The 20447-nt window shown below is 40.4% G+C and overlaps 1 protein-coding gene across 4 annotated transcripts; it reads left to right on the forward strand.

Moving 5' to 3' along the window:
- Positions 1-3749: 3749 nt before the first annotated feature.
- Positions 3750-18898, forward strand: amn1 (antagonist of mitotic exit network 1 homolog (S. cerevisiae)). Of its 4 annotated transcripts, none has more exons than XM_032524038.1 (4): positions 3750-4113; positions 11483-15343; positions 18170-18226; positions 18354-18898. In XM_032524038.1, exons 2-4 carry the CDS (start codon positions 11524-11526, stop codon positions 18467-18469), a joined length of 3993 nt encoding a protein of 1330 aa, XP_032379929.1. In that variant the 5' UTR covers positions 3750-4113; positions 11483-11523; the 3' UTR covers positions 18470-18898. The 4 variants fall into 4 exon arrangements, with proteins under 4 accessions (XP_032379929.1, XP_032379927.1, XP_032379928.1 ...); XM_032524036.1 differs by lacking the exon at positions 3750-4113 and adding an exon at positions 8421-8683; XM_032524037.1 differs by lacking the exon at positions 3750-4113 and adding an exon at positions 8557-8687.
- Positions 18899-20447: the final 1549 nt, after the last annotated feature.

Genomic DNA, 20447 nt, shown 5'->3' on the forward strand with positions numbered 1-20447 from the left:
CACTGTGGTCAGCAGCACTGGAGCCCCCCAGGGCACAGTGCTGGCCCCTCTTCTCTTCACGCTGTACACCTCGGACTTCTGCTACAACTCGGAGCTGTGTCACATACAGAAGTACGCAGATGACACAGCCATCGTTGGGTGTATCAGCGGTGACAGGGAGGAGGAGTATCGGAGTGTGGTGGGGGACTTTGCTCTCTGGTGTCGCACTAACTGCCTACAGCTCAACACCTCTAAGACGAAGGAGCTGGTCATTGACTTTGGGAGGTCCAGACCAAGACCACGACCGGTCCTGCTAGAGGGAGTTGAGGTGGAGGCAGTTCAGTCGTACAAATACCTCGGGCTGTGGCTGGACAGCAAACTGGACTGGACAACACACAGCAGCCACCTGTACAGGAAGACACGGAGCCGGCTGTACTTCCTGAGGAGGCTGCGCTCCTTTAACATCTGCAGCAAACTGCTGTGGATGTTCCACCAGTCTGTGGTCACCAGTGTCCTCTTCTACACTGTGGTGTGCTGGGGGGGCAGCATATCAAAGAAGGACACCCACAGGCTGGATAAACTGATCAGGCGGGCCGGCTCTGTGGTCGGCATGAAGCTGGACTCACTGGTGACGGTGGCAGAGAGGAGGACATTGGACAAACTGCTGGACATTACTGACAATGCCAGCCACCCCCTGCACACCGTCATCAGCACCCAGAGGAGCCGGTTCAGTGGAAGGCTGCTCCTTCCCAAGTGCCGGACCAACAGACTCAAGGACTCCTTTGTCCCTCATGCCATCCGACTATACAACTCCTCACTAGGGGGCAGGAGGAAATAGGGCAGAGAGGACAATACATACATACATACATATATACATACATACATACATACATACATACATACATACATACATACATACATACATACATGCACACCTGGACTTAAATTCACACCTGGTCAATTTATAATCATTTTTAACACTGGACTAAACACTGACACTTTAATAATAATTTATGGTCTTTTCTTTGTTTATTTGACAAATGTTCTTATAGTTGTTATAATTTTTATTGGTATTTTGTTGATTTTGTTGTCTTTATACTGTCTTTTTATCTATTTTTTATTTCTTTGTTCTTGCTAAAAACTGCTGCTGGAACTTTCAATTTCCTGCGGGAGTCATCCCAAAGGATCAATAAAGAGAAGTCTAAGTCTAAGTCTAATAACTTGGACAACATAATGGAGCCTTTTATACATTGTTAGGTTTCTTTAGAAACAAACAATGGACAAATAGAGTCTTTAAATGCTTCATATGTAAAGTTATTTGCTGTCAAAGTGACATCAAAATGAATGGCAGTCAATGGAATGCTAATAGCGGGTGGTGGCTTATTAGCATCAAAATGGCGTCATAGGAGGTACTTGTTATGAAGAGAGGCTTACTGTGGATTTCAACCAACTGCGGAACGGCTGGGGATCGGCTCTGCTGCGTGTCGGATTGTGCTCAGCCATCAGTCAATACCCACCAGGTCCAGGTTTGTTGTGGAACGCCTGCGGCCATGACTGACAGATGAAGTCTCGAGGGCCAGCGAGATCTCGCAAATTCCCTTATCATTGTGCGATATAACAGTAGGGGAGAGCTGAAAGTTGAAACACTTTTTAATTAAAAGTAATTTACAAAGGGGTCGTATCACAGTAAAAGCTAATATTTTGTCCCTAGCAACCTACATGTCATCTGTCAAAAACAGTTGCATTTACAATCAGGTAAGGGTGCTTATGTAATTTTTGATATGAATAAGTTGTACCAAATCAAATACTGATACTCATGAACTTTTACTTGGCCTAGGTTATCAAGTCCATATCCTTCACAGGCAGAAGTCTTTTATACTAGTCTTATATATAGTCTTATATTCTTATATAATGTCAAACTAAAATGTACTTTTGATTAATGTATATTATTTTGGATGCCTTGACTCAACGATTAGGTAGCCTACAGCAAATACCAACGAAGTTCTCAAGCTGTGCAGAAGTGGTTGCGCTACAACCTAAACTGGACGGGAGAAGCTGGACGACCGACCCTGTAGCAGTTAAAAGAAAAAGGAAAAAAGAATACAATAAAAAACGATTGTTTCACTTTTAATAAATGCGTAGGGTGTCATTTGTGCTAGAAAGTCTAGCCTAAAAGGCTTATTGGCATAGTTTCTATATTTTACTCATAGCCCATCCTGGCTGTAGATAAAGCAGGATTATACCCAACTAACTAACTAACTAGGTTCCCAGAACGTTCTGGGAACGTTTGTTTTTGGTTGTGGGAACATTCCCAGAATGTTAGGTTTGGTTGTGTTTTGGTTGATCAGAAAGTGTCCTTAATGTTCTGGGAACGTTAGTTTTTAGTCACATCGAATGTTCTCAGAACGTTTCCCTGACATTATCCTTACATTGCAACCTTTAGAGAACGTTCCCCTAACGTTATCCTAACGTTGGAACCTTTGAGAACGTTCTTCTAATTGTTAGCATAACATTGCAACCTTTAGAGAGCATCCCCCTAACTTTATCCCAACGTTGCAACCTTTAAAGAATGTTCCCCTAGCGTTATCCTAACATTGCAACTTTTAGAGAATGTTCCCCTAACAATAGCCTAACGTTGCAACCTTTATAGATCGTTCCCCTAACGTTTTTTTTACATTCCCCTAACCTTTAAATAGCTTTAACAACCATGATACCAATTGTATTATTGCTTTAAACTGTGCATGAACAGGAATGAATTATTATACATTAGCAGGAATTAATGAACAGGCAAACTTGATGGGATTTAAAACTTTAATAAGCAATATAAAAAATTCGAGAAATCAGTTTTATTGGCAAGACACATAATGTGTGCAAATGTGGTGTGCAAGATGCATATTAGAATGATAAAATACCGTATTTTAACACATATACGTCTCATTGGACTTTTGTATTTAATTAGAAATGTAGTTCACAAAACCAAGAACCAAGACCAGACGTCTAAAGTAGGGGCCTGTTATGTTAACGGTAACACATCAACAGTTTTTCAACTAGCTATACGATAGCACACAGAACAACAAGCTGAATAAAGTAGGTGCCTGTTATGTTAACGTAACACATTAACAGTTATTCAACTACACAATAGCACACAGAACAACAAGCTGAATACGATAGGTGCCCACTATGTTAATGGTAACACATCAACAGTTATTCAACTACACAATAGCATGCAGAACAACTACCAGGGTGTGGAGAAGTAATTACAGTTGAAAAGTTCGGGCACCACGTTGTTCATGAACCCATCTCTGTGGACTGTTGCTCCAGCTCTGCCATCTTGCTTTCAGATGTTGGGCTTTTAATTCTGCCCAAAGGCTCTTTGTTGTAAGGAAGATTTGCAGTTGGAATATAAGAACGTTATTACCACAGAATATTCAGGAGACAAAATACAAGTGAGGCACAGCAGCTCACCCAGGTTGTCTGTCTTCCTCCTCGGCTGTACTTCTTATTGTAGAAGCTATTTTGCATAAAGAATGTTTTATAAATCTTATAGCGTGTGAAGCAAACTATTGTGAAACAAATGATGTTGTTATAATGTGTGTTTTGGTAACCGCACTGTTTGTGGGTCACGTTCCAGTTAGAGACCAAACAACGTGTCTAATCTAGCATGCAACAAGCTGCAAACTTTTTGCAAACTCGTTACATCCTGTAGAAGAACATCTGTATTGCTTAGCAACCGTGAATGTAAAAAAGCAGACTGTTAGAGGAATGAGAGAGAGAGCTGTTTTGTGGAGGGGACGAGTACACCTCGTCTCCTCTCTGCCTCTCCCCTCCTCTGCAGACGAGTGCAAAACTTATCTCTGTGTCGAGCCTCTTTCTTGATGTCTCCTTTTGGGTCAAATTGATTGATAGTCATTGAGTGAGAAAGCATGAGTCATCTTTGGACCTAACATTTCTCTGGTGCCGAAACCCAGGACCCAAGAATCCGCCGGTTTGGGACGACGCGGGACCAACGGGACCACTTAGAATAGAAATCTGTCGACAGTCTCCGCCTTTGCAACGGGGGGTCCATACCTTGAGTCCGTGTCGGTCCGGACCGTCGGTGACGGGTCCCGCCGAGCCAGGGGAGACATCTGATAGGTAAGGAAAGCTTCCATACTACCAATGAATGTGCGAACAATGACCTGAGGACGCTTGGGACGCCAGCGTTAAAGTAACAAAAAGTAAGGTCCTAAGAAGTGTAGAATCCCATACGTAAACGGGATTTGAGAAAAGTGATCATATTCTGTAATGGAAGATCACCGATGTAGAATCCCATACGTAAACGGGATTTGAGAAAAGTGATCATATTCTGTAGTGGAAGATCACCGATGTCATAGTAAGACAAACATAGAGAAAAGGCACTATTGGTATGTGAAAGCAGGGAAAATATTCAAACGGCTGACACAGATGTGATGGGAACGGGTTCAATGTGATGTGTTTTGTAAAAAAAAAAAAAAAAAAAAAAATTAAAATTAGAAAGAGTCTTTGGACCTAACATTTCTACACTCTTTTCAGACACACAGAACAGGGAGCCTAGCAACTTATTAGGAAACGGCTTCAGTTCATCAAGATACATGAACTCATAACCTTTCTTAACTGACACTTCTTGTCTGGAACAACAACCCATCAGCATGACAGGAAACACCTTCAAGCCTCACTCTGTTCAGACAGGTGCTCTGCAAGCTTCCTGTGTGCAAGGCGCATGGTCAGCAACACTCTATTGACATGCAGAGTCAATGTTATGTCATCATTAAACAATCATATGATTCATGGTCAAGCCTTGGTCTCGTGTCAGCTTTTCAATTGCAACATGCAGATTTTTATACAATAGAGGAAAATAGCAGTCTCTATGATGATTATAGTTAAAGCAATGATACATGATGATTATAGTTAAAGCAAAAATATATTAAAATCCAACAAAGCCCGCGATTAGCTAGCTTCCTTTGTTTTCTTCAATTCAGCATGAGTAACCTTTTCACCAGTCCCTCACAAGTTTCTGACTCACTCCAAAATTTCTTTCCGGGGAAAGAGCTTAATGTGAAACCACAAACGCTTCCATGACAACCACAACATTAATAAACTGTGAAGTTTGACATACTTTTTCGTGAGCTCGCAAAGTTGTGCAGTGTGTTCTGGTCTCTCCTCTCTATGGCGCTATTTTAATACTTTAAAGCCATCACCTGCAGTGAGCATCCCATTGACTCCCATCCATTTTGGTGCCACTTTGACAGTGAATAACTTTACACATGAAGTGTTTAAAGACATGACAATACATGTAAGGCTCCATTACCTTTTACCCCACATTATGGCTCCGTAGCAATTTCTACATCTCCAGATTAAACCTGTGGTAGGCCTTTAATAAAATACCATTGACGTTTCATTGAAATAGGCTGGGATTTCAACATTGTTTCAATATCCATTGTAATTGAAACATCATTGAAATCTTTTTTATCTATAGGTGTGATTTAAACGTTGTTTAAATGATAATAGATATCAGCAACATCAGAGTTCAACGTTGATTAAATGCCTTTATCATTGACAGCGGGATGTTGATTTAATGTTGTTTCAATGACTTTTTGCTATCTGGGGACAGTTTAAACCAACTTCCCAAAACTTTAATATTTTACTATATATTATGAATGGTACTTCCAAAATGTGTTATTTTAGATAGGTTGTTGCAGGGCTACATGTCAACAGAATAATGAAGAGGATAATAAAAAGACAATAAGACACAAAACATGATAACACTGCAGCTGACAGCGGACTGGATCCATGCTTCCTCCTGATGGAGTCACATTGGACCAGTCCTTAATATTCCTAAAGCACTCGCATTTATCCCCTTCAACTGGGGGCGGTTCCTTTTCACCTGGTGCATTCAAATCCATTCTCATTGGTCCGTCGTTGGCATGGAAACATGCCGGCACATCTTTGCTGTCCAATGGGGGAAGACAAGCCTTCAAACTCTGCCCCTTCGGGGGTCGTTTTGGTTACAGATCAAAAAGGTCTGTTGTGTAAATGTGAAGCGTTTTATTGTCTTAGCCTAGACCGGGGGTCGGCAACCCGCGGCTCTAGAGCCGCATGCGTCTCTTTAGCACCGCCCTAGTGGCTCCCTGAAGCTTTTTCAAAAATGTTCGAAAATGGAAAAAGATGGGGGAGAGAAATATATTTTTTGTTTTAATATGGTTTCTGTAGGAAAACAAACATGACACAAACATTATTAACGTTTTTCAATGCTGTAAAAATGTGTAGAATAAACATTAAATGTCAACATTTCTGTCATCGAAGGTTTACGTCATAGCCTGCGACACACGTTTCTATCAGTAAGGCGGGATGCCAGGCAGGTGGCTGTTGTAAACAAACCGGCGGCTGTGTGATGGACTTCAAAAACAAAACCGAGATAATAGAAAAAATTAAACAGTGAGGAAAGGGCTATTAAAACGGCAGGCAACATCACCGATCAGCAAATCAAGGACATTAATTCAGCGCCAGCATACTCAATTGCCTGTGATGAGTCCTGTGATGTGAGCGATATTGAACAGACTGCGCTTTTATGCAGGTATGTGAACTCCGATTGGCCACTTAGGGATAGTATTGTGTTTTGTTGCTCAGGTCCGAGCATAGCTGCTTTGGTTGCGTGTCAAAAGAGAAGAGGATGCTGCTTCGTTTTACTCTTGCACTGACTTGCTTGGCATTTGCACAGACGTCAAACTTGAACTGTATTAATTTGATTTTAAATACTTTACCTTTTCAAAAGGCTGGTGTTTTATTTTTTTAAATGTAGTTTTATTGCACTCTGTTGCCCAGGTAAGGGGCACGTTAGGCACGTTCCGTTTTGTTGTTATTTTTTTCGAATCCTCAAAACAAAAACGACATCAAAAATCTGATTTCTTTATTGCATTTCTTTAATTTCATCAAAGCAATGAAACATAATTCATTGATATTGTAATGAAGTTAAACTTGAGGCGGCATCGCACAACAGAGTAGTCACGTGGTGCGTCATTCTCTACAGGATGCACTGCAGGAAAAATAAACATTTAATCATGAAGCCTCATAGTTAACTTAGTCATTTCGATAGTAGGCTAATATAGCTACTATAGATACATACAGCATGTGTTGCCTTCAACATAAGGCTTTTATTTTTTTGCGGCTCCAGACATATTTGTTTTTTGTTTTTTTGGTCCAATATGGCTCTTTCAACATTTTGGGTTGCCGACCCCTGGCCTAGACTAAGACCCCAGGGGACAGGAGACAGGAGGCCACCTCCTGAGGGGTAGGAGAAAGCTCCTTTCCATATGTTAAATGCCAGACTTGACCTGATTTACATTCAGAGGAAAAGAGGGGGAAGGTGAGGGACAGAGATAATGCATATTTTCCCATCCTGGCTGCATCATACATAAAACATCGTGAAGTGTGTAAGAAGCGGTTATTGAAATATCATGCACTGTGGATGTTTGGGCCATTTTTATAGCTAGAACAGTAGTTTTTTCCATTTATATCATGTTTCTATTGTGGAAAATTAGACCACTGGACATCCAAATAACGCGCCATAGCCCGTCAGTCTCTATAGCATAACATGGGAAAATTTGCCCCCCCCCCCCCTACCTGGTGGGCCCAAATATATTTTCATCTTTCTAAAACTGCTTTTCCATGTCTCACTTCCATTAATAAGGGTATAAACACAGATTATGTTAGTATGCTATTGCAGCCTGTTTTGCTTTCCATGTAAGCAAGCGTGCAATATGAAAGTCTGGGATTGTGGACGCCACTGAATAATCTACTGAATAAGCATGCAGTCAAACCTTTAAATGAAAAAACACTCATTAATAACAGAAAAAAAGTAACCGGTAATGTTTACGTGTGACCATCAAAATGCATTTATTGGCTGTAACTCCGTGATAAAAGGAAATAACAGGAAGATATTTGGCTGATAGAAGGAAGATAATATGCTCTAGGTGTTCACCTAAGGAAGTGTTGTCTATCATCATTTCACTCGGAAAAAACTGGAATGTTTCATCCATCCTGTGTCCCAATAGTCCCTTCTCTCCCCTATTTTGCATAAACATAACCATAAACCCTCTGACCTGTTGATTTCAGGCCTGTCACCGCCCATTATGACATACACAAGGTGTAATGCAGGGAAATGTGATCCGCAGTGAGCATGATGTATTTTATTTGAAAAATGAACTGGATATTTTATTTTGAAAATGAACTGGATGTTTTATTTTGAAAATCAACTGGATGTTTTATTTAAAAAAAAAAATTAACTGGATGTTTTGTTTTGTTTCTGTGTTCAACTTCCTGTCCCACACTTTGTGCCGTGTGCACGGACGGAGTCAGTGAAAGAACACACATTGACTTTAATGGAAATCTATTGACTTCACCGACGTTCCGCAGTTGGTGGAAATTCACCCCCTTGGTCCTCCGTCCAGAGCAACGGGATCTGCTCGTCCATTTCTTTCACTGTCTATGGGCGTGAACGGTTCCCATCTATGGCTCCTCCTCCTGCACGCGACGTCACACATCTGCTCCTGAAGAATGAGCTGAACGGAAAAATACGTTAGTTTGCTTTTAAGACCCAGCAACATGACTCGTAACCAAACCATGCGTATGATTTAAAACGGGTTATGGACGTCAACACAGAACGGACGGAATTCCATCGTCTTGAAAAGTAAGTTTTTTTTTTTGTACTGTTATCTAACGTTAGCAGCCCAAGAGTTGTGTCCATTTGTTGGGGATGGGCATGTAGCCGCTACATGTGTGTAACGTTAAGGAAATGACTGCGTAGTGACTCAGTTTGTGCTGTAGATGTACTGAATAACGTACAGTTTGCTGCGGTCAAGTAAACCGCCATTACGACTGTAATACACTCTGGCACGCGCTGTAAATGCGTTCAAACCATAGACAGTTAAAGGAATGGACCAACAGACCCCGTTGTTCTTGACGGAGACCAGTGTAGGATATGAGACATAGACAGTTCAAGAAATGGACCACCGGACAGACAAACAATTATGAACCTGAGCATAATATGAGCACTTTAAGTTTCAAATCAGCTGATTTGACCATGGAGATGTCCAATCAGCTGATTTGACCATGGAGATCTAAGTGTCGGCTGGCTTATAATAATGTTGCAATATAATTCCCCATCCCACTCAAATAGGGGTGAACTGGAATAGCACAAAAAAGGGAGGGAATTGAGATAATTATTAAAAATGTAATTGCTTCTTTTACCAAGACGAAAGCCCAACAGAAAATGGTATTTAAAAAACCCAAAACTATGGATGTCTTTTAGCTCATAGCTTTAGCGGCAGATTGTTCCGTTTCCCACATAATTAGATTTGTTTTTTTTTGTGGTGGTAATTGACCAGGGGTGGGGGGTGCACACATGCAAAAGAGGTGTTATGGTAATTGTACTGCAAAGATTTAAATACAAAATTCTGCAGGTAACAATTCAAAATTTTAAATTGAATGGAGTAATGTTGTAAGGGAAGGTGACTTTCACATCTGACAACAAAGTCCAGTTCATTTGAGTGGAATGAACTGTATATTTTCCCCCAATGGTCATGTTTTGCAAATGTGGTTATGACTTACATGAGGTAAATGCAATTACTTTGCACAATAGCATAGTATTTTTTTCTATTTTTAAATATTGATACGTCCATTGTCCGTGATGTAGAGAAACAGACTGCGTGAACCGCAGATTGTTGCAAAAGTGTGAAATGCAGTTTTAACTGTTGATGTGAACGGGCCTCAGCAGGGAGGGGGGGCGAGACGACGTCTCTGCATATTCAGAGGGCCAGGTCAATGTCGCTAAAGCACTTAAAACTTTGACTTTCGACGCAACATATGTTTTTATTTTTACAGGAAATGACACTGTCTCGATTTTTGATTGGTAGCAGTCAGAGCTCCGGCGGATGGAGAGCTCTGCATATATAGGGCTGGGAAATATATCGATATTATATAGATATCGTGATCCGAGACTAGATATTGCAGATAGATTTTGGATAGTGTTATCTTTGACTGGTTTTAAAGGTTGCATTACAGTTAAAGGAGAATTCCGGTCAATTCCAACATGTAGCTCTGTTGTTTACATGTGTAGTGCTGTCAGTAGAGAGAAAAAATGAAACCAATCGGTGGTGCCTACACCGTGGTATCCTCCTGCATAGAGTTAGCACCCAACAGGCTGAAACAGGGCAAGTTTTAAATGTGTTTTTAGCCTCTTAACATGTTCAAAGTGTCATTTAAAGTGCCCACCCATGTGAAGGGATTTATTCAGAGAGAACACAGTGAATCTGACTATTGTAGATGTGAAAGAAATCCATGAAAGGACTCTGGGAAGGCATGCATAACTAATGCATTAAAAGGACATTAATGCAAAAAAATGGAGAGAGAGAGAGAGAGAGAGAGAGAAAGAGGAGCTTAGTGTGTCATGGGAAGCCCCCCCCCTGCAGTTTAAAACTATAGCAGCATAACTTAAAGCTGTTCCTAAAGTTACCTTTTGCAGTTAACACGCATAGTAAATTATACAATGTAGAAAAACTGTAATGGGGCATTTCTTCCTGATATGCCACAGCATACCTACTAATAACACTGTGAATACTATATAAATATTGCAATAATTCACCAGTGGGCCATAGGCTCAATCACCATTGGATAGATAATTCCTTAACAGACATTTCCTTAAATGTAAATCTTCGCGACGCCCACTTTAAACTCCTAATTTTAAGTTTTTTTTTGTCTTACTTGTCAGCTGTGTACTTGTTTGGGTTGAAAGTGCAGAAAATCTATGACGGTAACATAATAGCGACATTTCTATGCTTATGGCGTTAACTTAAGATGATTCTTTCGCAATTAAAAAAAAAAAAAAAAAATTTTTACTTTTTATTGGTTTTCTTTTAGGAATTAACACATGTGCCATCTGGGCACAGAACATACAACCTAACATAACGTGTGTGTGTGTGTGGGGGGGTATTTGTGCGTTAAGTGAAACAGCAGTTACCATACGTGCATCATGCATAAAGAAAAATATAAAGATGCTGTTTGAAGATGGGGGGAGGGGGAGAAACAGTTTTTGATTAACAGCAGTTGAACATAAGCACATCATAAATACAATTATAAAGATACTGCACAAAAATAGGGAAAAGACATTTCTTATTAAAAGAAGTCAACCTTATTTTTGCTTGTTTGCAAATTGTGATTCAATTTTAAATAATTGTGCAAAGTGAACAGTTTATAAAATTGTGCATAGATTTGGAAATGCTCCTTATTTTCTTAGATCACAGTGAAAAGTTGAATTTTTTTATTTTTGTATCTTTGTGTCCCTTGATAAGATGAATACTTTTGGAGTGCAGTAATCAGTCAAAGAGTTTTCTTCAATAATCGTTCTTTTACATGGTCATCAGCTGGAATAATCATATTGTACTTATGAAAAACTTGCCTAGATGTAAATGTGTATTATCTTCTCTTTCAGAAAATTAACCGCTTCAACCTACTACTTCACCAGAAGTCAAAATGCAGTCTAGTGCATGGATGAATGGACAGTACCGACAGGTTGGACCGCCTTCACAATCCTCGCAGGCTGCTGATCAGTTTACCCACAACACAATGACAACACGTCAGCAAACCGGGACTGCAAACACCAGCACAGTCCAACCACCACAAAGTGCTAATTTCACCTACCGCAATGGAGCTTACTCTAACGGACAGCCATCATATAGGCAGACCTCAGCACTACCTCATCAGGACGTTTCTTCCTTCCTTTTTACCCGCATGTTGCAACACTCCTCTACTAATACACAATGTGGAACCCCTAGTTCACTTTATGGATTTCAGCGAGACTTTCATCATCAGAACTCATCGACCCAAGGTCCACCCAACGTGGTGGTGGTAAACGCTACATACCCTCAGCAAAACATGTCAGCGCAATGGACCCAATCAGTTGGAGTTTATGGGGACCATTTAATAAGGACACAAAACGGTAACGTTGTGCCGGATCTCCAACATCCTGGGGATCAGAACGGCTTTTTTAACAGTGTAAATGGAGAGTCAAATGCTACCTCGCATCCACATCAAAAGGTGGGTCACATGGGCACAGTGCCTGTTGCTGCACAAAGCACACAGACTGCTCATAACCACAATCAAAGACCAAACGGCTTCTCTCCTTCCACCCCATTACCAAGTTATGAGTCTGCCTGTCAGTCTTTCAGAGGGACTAACTCATTGTCAAGTGGACAGAATTTGCCAGTTTTTAACATGAGTCAGAACACTCCAAAATGCTCCACACATAACAGTGGGGGACAAGCTGCCTCCTTTTCCTCAAATTCATATAGCAGGCAGTATGAAACCATTCATGAGTTTCCCTTACATCCCGCTGCTGGTACACAAGAGAAAATGCACAGCCAGCAGATTATCGCAAGAATCGCAGAGGATCTACGCAGCTCTTTCCCTGCTGCCTCAGATGCTCGTCCCCAAGTGTATACTAGTTCACCTTGCAGAGGGAAGCGGTTTGTCAGTAGGACGAAGTCTAATCAAAATAAGCAACCTTCAACAGCCACTGTCACTGAAGGTTACACATCTCAGCTGGCTCAGTTGCTTCAGACCCAATCAGCTGTGGCAAGCAACTGTCAAAGGCTTGAAAAGCTCTCATCAGTTACGGCAAATGACAGCTCCATTCACCTATCTCCTGGTCGCACAAGAGCTGTTGCTGTTGTGCAGCCATTGTCACACGAACGCTACCAGGTCAGCCAGCAAACCTGTCAATTGCTTAAGTGCACCACAACAGATGAGTCTGATGACGCAAACTTATCGCAGAAAAATGACCCGGCCGTGCATGTTAAAGCAGGATCTAACCTAGAAGGCCCAAATCAAATTAAGTCCAACGAATCTGCAGCTCAAGACTCGCAAAAACGCTTATCTCCAGATGACACGGAATCTGAACTGCAAGTAGATCAGCATGTTGCACAATCTGCGCAACAATTTGTAACCTCTGAAGTGCCAGTGAGCCAAAGCGAGGATGAGGGTAAAAGTAAAGCAAATCCTGTTTTTGAGCTTTCCTCACTCCCCGCAACCCCACTGACACGAGTCACATTAACTAAGTTGATAGAAGTGGCTGAAAAAGAGTCGAATGACCATGCAAAGTCTAATTCTACAAAAGATCTACTAAGCATGTTTTGGGATGGCAATTGTACCAAGTTGGCATGTAAGCTCAGGACAGGTTGGTACAGGAATCTAATGAGGTATGTTCTAGAATTCTGCCATGAACATGTAACACCGGACTCTGTCATACTGTCATATGTAAAGTGCAGAAAGAAACTCAAAAGCTACCATGTCCTCCAACACAATGAACTTTATTCAGAACTGCCCTACAAGTCAGTGTGGTTAAATGTCAATGAGCAGCTAGATGATATTGACAAAGAGTTTGGCTTACCGCAGGCTTTGAAGCCTTGGCTTCACACACTCGAGAGTGCCAGTCAGCCAGATCAGGTCGAGACCGAGGTGTCAAACCAGACGTCATCAACAGAGCTTGACTCAAGCGAAGAAAAACACGACTCCGCCGTGGAAGCAACTCTAACACAAGCTGCCTCTCTTAACACAACGGAGAGCGTAGATTCCACTGACCCCTGTTACTCATTTAAAATCCAAGTTTTGTCTCCAAAAAAGGCCAAAGTTATTTTTGAGCAAATACAAAGCAAGCTGCCACAGAGTACGGACAATCAGCCAGAGAGTGTCACTAAAAGCTCGGTGGATGATGAGCTACCTGAGGTGATATGTGCCCCATTGAGTGACACAGAACTGGAGAATGAGTCAGCCTGTTCAATTCAACAGGTTTGCTGCATTCCGAGGTGGAAGCAAATGATTTGGGGGTCAGACACCGATTCTTTGAGTAAGTGCCAGTGTGAGAGTAAACAAAGTAATTATCTTACTAAGGAAAACATGGAAGTACAAGGGATCAGCTCTGACAGCAAATTCAACTTTGGCACAGAAGAAGGGGATCAAGTGGAGGAGGGGCAGAATGTCAACAATCAGGTTATAACACTTCATTGGCCTGATCTGTGCGATGAACTCGGTTACACCATTGACTTTTCTGAAGATGACAAAAAAACTCACTCAAATTCTGACAAAGAACCACAGAACATTTCCCAGATAAGCATAAACAGTAGCGATTCAAGCGTTATAATCCTAAGTGAAAACGAAGATGATCTGTCCAACAGTAAAGATGACATTCCCGACCCGAAGCCAGACTTTGAAAGTGATGCTGAACGAGCTCCGGACTTGACAGAAAGTAGCCAGTCGAGCGGTTCAGACAAGAAAGAAAACGACTCATTTCTCAAAAGTGACGCCGAAACTCGGTCGGACCCTGAGGTGGATTGTGCACAAGATCAGTTGAAATCATGGAGTACGCAGTCGTGTGCTTCGGACAGTGGTGACAGCAGTGAAGGTGAAGTGGCCAGCAAGATGTCCGACCTTAAAGAGAACACAACTGTCACAGAGTCATCGCTGGAAAACAAAGAAGAACAAAGTCAAATCCGTATGACGGATGCCCCCCAGAACCCTAGGAGCGGTGAACATGAAACTGTTGCAAGAAAAAGAAAGAGATCAAGCAGTCAAGATGGATTTTTCCCAATTTTTAAGAAATCTAAGAAATGCAAATCCCTTGATGTGGATTCACAGCCTGTCCTTGAGGGAGCTTCAAAATGTGCAATGGACTTTGTTGATGCGACTGATGGGGAATTTTCTGCCTCAAAGTGTAGAACCGTAGAACTGGTACTGTACGGCTCAACACCACAAAACAAGACTCTGTCCGGTGCAAAGCCTCCAAAAGTTATCACTGTGAAACTCAGTCCCTTGAACACAGTGTCCAGGGAAACTGCCCCAACAGGGAGACACACAGTCAAACGAAGTCTTCACGACACAAGGAGTACAAGTTTTCCACCACTGGAAATTAGGTGCAAAAGCAAAGTGAAAGCAGCGTGTACTTTGTCCTCTTTAATTTGGAGAGGTCTCAAGAAAGCTAAAACACCTGGCCTCGCTAAAACCCACCAGCTGCAAGTTTCTGAAACAAGGATCAAGAATGGAAATACTAAGACCAGCCTGAGTCGGAAGAGGAGGCTGCCCCTCTCTAACGGACTCAGACGTGGAGAGGAGAGGACGAAGAGAGACACCGTCACACTCGGCCGGCCTGCTAAACAAAAGAGAAGTGAGGCTGAAAATGGAGGCCTTCGTGTCCCACCTCTCCATATTAAAAATATCCTGAAGTTCAGTGTCCTACCCAATACCTTCAACTTCAAAGATGGTTGCAACGGGACCAAGGAAACCACCGATCCTGATCCAGGTAAATCCTAATATTGAGTGTTGTCTTCCTGTCAACCCTGAAAACACACTTTTGTCTATATCTCAAGGCTTAAGCTGCTTTTTTCTAATTTTTGTGTGTTATAAATCCCTATTTTTCAAAAGTAGCATCACACATTTAATGCTTTGTCACCTTTTTCCAACATTTGGTCACTTTTTCAATGTATTGGGTATTTTTTTACAGCATTTTTTTCATGGTTTTTGTTGCTTTCCCCAACTTTTTGTCCTGTTTTGTTATTATTATTTTACATTTTCTGTGCTTATTTTGACATCCTATATTTTCTAATATTAAAAACACTTTGAGAACGGGTCAAATTTGACCCAAGGACAACATAAGGGTTAAAGAGGTACTACAGCAACATTTAGTATTTTTCCCTGATTCGTCACATGCCGATCATGTGACTCTTTTCCAGTAGTAGTAAAACAACCAATCAGCCTTGACTGCTGGAGGTTAACTCTCCTGTTGTCCTCGCGTCAAATTTGCCATGCTATCAACAAGTTTCTATATCAGAAATTTCAGTTTCTTGCAACCAAATTCTATAAATAACGTGAATGGTTCCATACAAAACTCTTCACAAGTAATATAAATGATCAGTTCACTACTTTCATTGAATTTGGTTGTTCCTTTCAATTTTATAGCATTTAAAAAAAAAAGAAAGTTGAAAAAAGTGTCAAATATGTTGGAAAAAGCTTCAAAAATGTTGGAAAAACGTCAAAAGTAGAGAGAAAAACCATCAGGGAAAGCGACAAAAGTGTCGAAAGATGACCAAAACACTGAAAAAGTTTTCTTATCAAATTTTTAAAAGAGTTACAGTTGGTCGACGGGGAAGCCAACACAAGGGTTAATTGAACATGGATTGTTACATCGCTGACCTTGTTGTTGATGCTGGCAGCTATTATGGAGTTAAATTTAGCGTTTAATAACGCGACTACTGCCTACTTGCACAGGAGGCAAGCTATTAATTGAGCTATTTGCAACAAATATCAGTGTTTATTATTATCAACGTTCTCAGCCTTACACCAAGTCAACGTGCACATGCCCAGTGCGCTTGAATAGTCAGTAATATTTATTTTATATTTTTTTTTTTTTTAAGGTTATTTTTGGGCTTTTTTGCCTTTTTATTTTTTTTATTTTTAAAAGGACCGCTAGGTTAGAAAGGAAATCGCCACAGGTCGGATAGGGAACCTGGACTTCGGCATCCAGGCATGAACCTCTCAGTATAAGTGCGCCTGCTCTACCACTGAGCCAGACAGGATGGAAAACCTTTTTTTGGTTTTGTGGTGTCTGAACAGCAATGCTGCGATGATGTGTTGATAAAAAAAAATCCGCTTTGACACTGTTCTTGATTAGCAATTTCCAAACTCTGCAGAAGCTCGGAGAGCGACCCAGCTCGATGAACACACTCCCTCTCGATACATCAAACATAGGATATGTTTAGGTAATATGTTAGATAGCATAGAGTGAGTTGTGAGTTGGAAAAGTTAAGGTCAGAGTCTATAGAAGGGGCCCCAAAACAAACAGAAAGTCCCTTGAACCTTCAAAGATCACTCCACTAAGATGTAAATCATTGGCCCTCTGCATTGGTACATCCCCAAAGATGACAGTGCTAGTTTGAGCTCTTATGACAGAACCTGATTTAAATGTATAAGTCGTCAGATACTACAGTTTTCATATAAAAAGCAGTAGTGTGGATGTAGCCTGAGTTAGGGGTTTCCTGGAAGGAAAGATCAAAAGGGGAGCGGCTAAGATTCTGGAAAAACATGGGATCTCCTGCCAAAAGAGAGGTTCCTGTAGTATTAATAAAACCATATAATATCATGTTTTCTTCTACAAAGCAAATGCTTTTTTTATGATCAACTTTATTTAAATTTGAACACACAAAACATACAATTTGCAACAGGAACACACCACAGACAAAAATCAAGAAAAGATGACACACTAACCACAATATTTGAAACCAAGTTGAATAAATAATACCAAAAAAGACAAACAATAAACATATTGTATGTAAAAATGACAACACCATAGTTTTCCCATCATACACGTCTCAGCACAAAGCTTGGAGGAGGAGACCTTTAGGGAGTGTAGACATCTTTTGGAACGCTATTAATCTCACAAGCCCACTGTTGTATGCTTATTATTTTTTTGTGTCTTATTTAATTTTTTAGCATTTGAAAAAAGAAAAAATGAAAGTGGTTTTAAATAGTGTTAAGTAAAAGTCATAAAGACATATTCCTGCCTGTGATTATCCATCAACATCCATTCCTTTAATTGTAGTCTAAATTATTCCTAATTTCTGCTTTTCTAACTCAAACATTAGTTAACATTTCCTATAAATAAGGTTTATTGACCATAAATTCCAAAAATAACTGGAAAACTAAAGTTAATGGTAAAAGAAGGTTGAAAAAGGGACAAAGATGTCGGGAAAAAGCTTCGAAAACGTCGGAAAAAGTGGCAAGAACGTCAAAAGTGGAGAGAAAAGACATCGGGGAAAGCGACAAAAGTGTTTAAAAAGACGACCAAAACGCCGAAAAAGTTTTCATTTTAAATTTTGAAGCAAAAAAACAAACAAACTACTGAGGTAGTACAAAAAGTGCAGACATCCAATCAAAAGTGCAAATAACTGTAAAACTCAAGTCAATAGGTTAGTTTCGTCAAAAAAAAAAGGAACAGACATTCAAAAATAAGCATCAAAAGGGTTGAAAAAAAGGTACAAAAACATAAGAAAAAGTGTTGCTTTTCATTTTTCATTTTTTTGATGGGAAGGCAACGCAAGGGTTAAAGATGTTTCGCTGTTTTATTTTTCAGACCAGGCTGACCTCGGAAAGGACAAGAGCCCAAACAGAACTGTCACGAGTGCAAGAGGTAGTAACAAATGCACCTAAAATATGGCTTATGTAAATACATAAAAAAAGCTCTTTTATTATGGAGATCGTGGCTACAGTTGTTGTTTTTTTCTTCTTCTACTAATTATAATTGAACTGCTCCTTAGGTGCATGGTTTCCAGATCCTGAGAAGAAGTGTTGCGCCTTGACCAAAAGCGACGGCCTCTTTTCCGAGTTTCAGAAGAAGTACACGAAGAGGACACAGCTGTCCATGGACGCCTAGCTCCACAGGCACGTGTTCTGTCGGCATTAGACTGTTTTTTTTTAAGACAAATATCGGCATCCATCTGTGACCTTTCTTCATCTGAGCAATTTTATTCCTAAAAAACGATGTCTTTTGTATTATTGTACTGTCGGAATAAGTGAATGCTTGTATACATTTGTCTGTCAAACAAGGCTTACTGTGATCATGTGTGTAAAATCTTTCATGTCATCCACTTATTCCAATTCAGAATGTCTCGCAATATTTCATGCAAAATCTTCACTTTTAGAGATATTATATATTTTTCTACATTAAGAATATTTTTAATACAATGTTTGCATCTTATATACATTTTTTTTTATAAGAAACAAGGAATGGGATCTAGTGTTTTTTTGCAATGATTTGACTGCTCATTTGAAAGAAGGCTTCACCGTTCTTGTTTCAAACTGTCTGTTTCACTGTTTTGACCAGAAATAAATTCATATTCCACGCCGACCATATATTCATCTGTCACGCTGAAAAAGACATTTCACACACACACGTGGCGTATCGGTGTACATCTGTGAGATATAGTAGTTAAACTTGGAAATTCAGGGCTTAAAGTATTCCGGCACTGTGCAACAGTGAGGAAAAATACATAAATACATAAATAAATTTGGGAACTTGCATGGGGTTTTTATATTTTTGAGTCAGTTAATTCACCTACCAATCATATATATATCTTTTCCGGTGATGGGTGAGCGTTACCGCGCAGCCTCCAACTCAGCTCAATAACTTAGATGTGATGTGGGGAACCTGTCTGAATGTTGTAAGTCTTCTGGTAGCTGTGCAAGACAAATCTCAGTCATTCCCAATCAGCAAAGACAGAGAGCGTAGGTATATGTTAGGAGATAACATAGGCACAGGCTAATTACTGCTAACTAACATGCTAGTTAACATTAGTAATTAAACCTAAACAGCTGATGTAAATCCAAACTGTCTGCGAGCTTCTCCTGACAATACGGTAATCTTGCCAGCTATGTGACAGTAAGTTGCTGGTTATGACACAATCGTTAGCCTGTTTTTACAAAAACGTCTGCTACGGAGCCATACCATAATGTGAGATACAAAGTAACAGAGCCTTTTATGCATTGTTGCGTCTTTCTTTAGAAATAAACAATGCATAAATAGTCTTTTAACGCTTCAGATGCAAATGATGCAATATGAAAATATACATTGACTTAATTTAATATATTGTTGGAAGAAGTAGAAATGTACATACGTTTTACTTCTTACAAATTATGACATTTATTTTCATGTAATGTGAGGAGGACTTTAACGAGTGCATATCCAAACATTACACTGTGGACCCCCCCCCCAAAAAAGGTTTCAGGCTCAGGATTTTTTTTCACTTTAAGCCCGATGAATTTGACCTTAGACAGTGTCACTTTAACAGTCTTGTTGTTTATTCCGCGTTAGATCTGAGGTAGTTCAAAAGTGCATAGTAATGGCAATAGTGTTCATGATTATGATTATGCTCTTATTGTAGAAAAGGCTGCTGCTGTAATAAGGACATTTCCCCGCTGTGGGATGATATATGTCCATGACATTTCCTTTAATGTCCCATGAGTCAGCTGTGAGAAGCTGAGTTGCAAAAATAACAATCTAGTGTAGCCCAGGAAAGACAAATCCAGAGAGAATGAGAGCAGATCATCAAATCAGATTATGCTTGCGTTGAAGAAAACAGGCACATATTCTCCCCTCTGGATGGTTATTTTCAAAATACAATAACATTCTCTTAATGTTTAATTCTCAATTCTCTTCTACACTGTGGTGTGCTGGGGGGGGGCAGCAAATCAAAGAAGGACACCCACAGGCTGGATAAACTGATCAGGCGGGCCGGCTCTGTGGTCGGAATGAAGCTGGACTCACTGGTGACGGTGGCAGAGAGGAGGACATTGGACAAACTGCTGGACATTACTGAAAATGCCAGCCACCCCCTGCACACCGTCATCAGCAC

This window comes from Etheostoma spectabile, chromosome 8 (assembly GCF_008692095.1).
Source record: "Etheostoma spectabile isolate EspeVRDwgs_2016 chromosome 8, UIUC_Espe_1.0, whole genome shotgun sequence".
In the NCBI taxonomy this organism is placed as follows: Eukaryota; Metazoa; Chordata; class Actinopteri; order Perciformes; family Percidae; genus Etheostoma; species Etheostoma spectabile.

Excerpts from the sequence above, each read along its gene's own strand:
- amn1 (XM_032524038.1), top strand. The coding sequence starts at position 11,524 with ATGCAGTCTAGTGCATGGATGAATGGACAGTACCGACAGGTTGGACCG. Across the intron at positions 15,344-18,169 it reads AACCACCGATCCTGATCCAG|ACCAGGCTGACCTCGGAAAG; the intron begins GTAAATCCTAAT and ends TTTATTTTTCAG. Across the intron at positions 18,227-18,353 it reads AACTGTCACGAGTGCAAGAG|GTGCATGGTTTCCAGATCCT; the intron begins GTAGTAACAAAT and ends ACTGCTCCTTAG.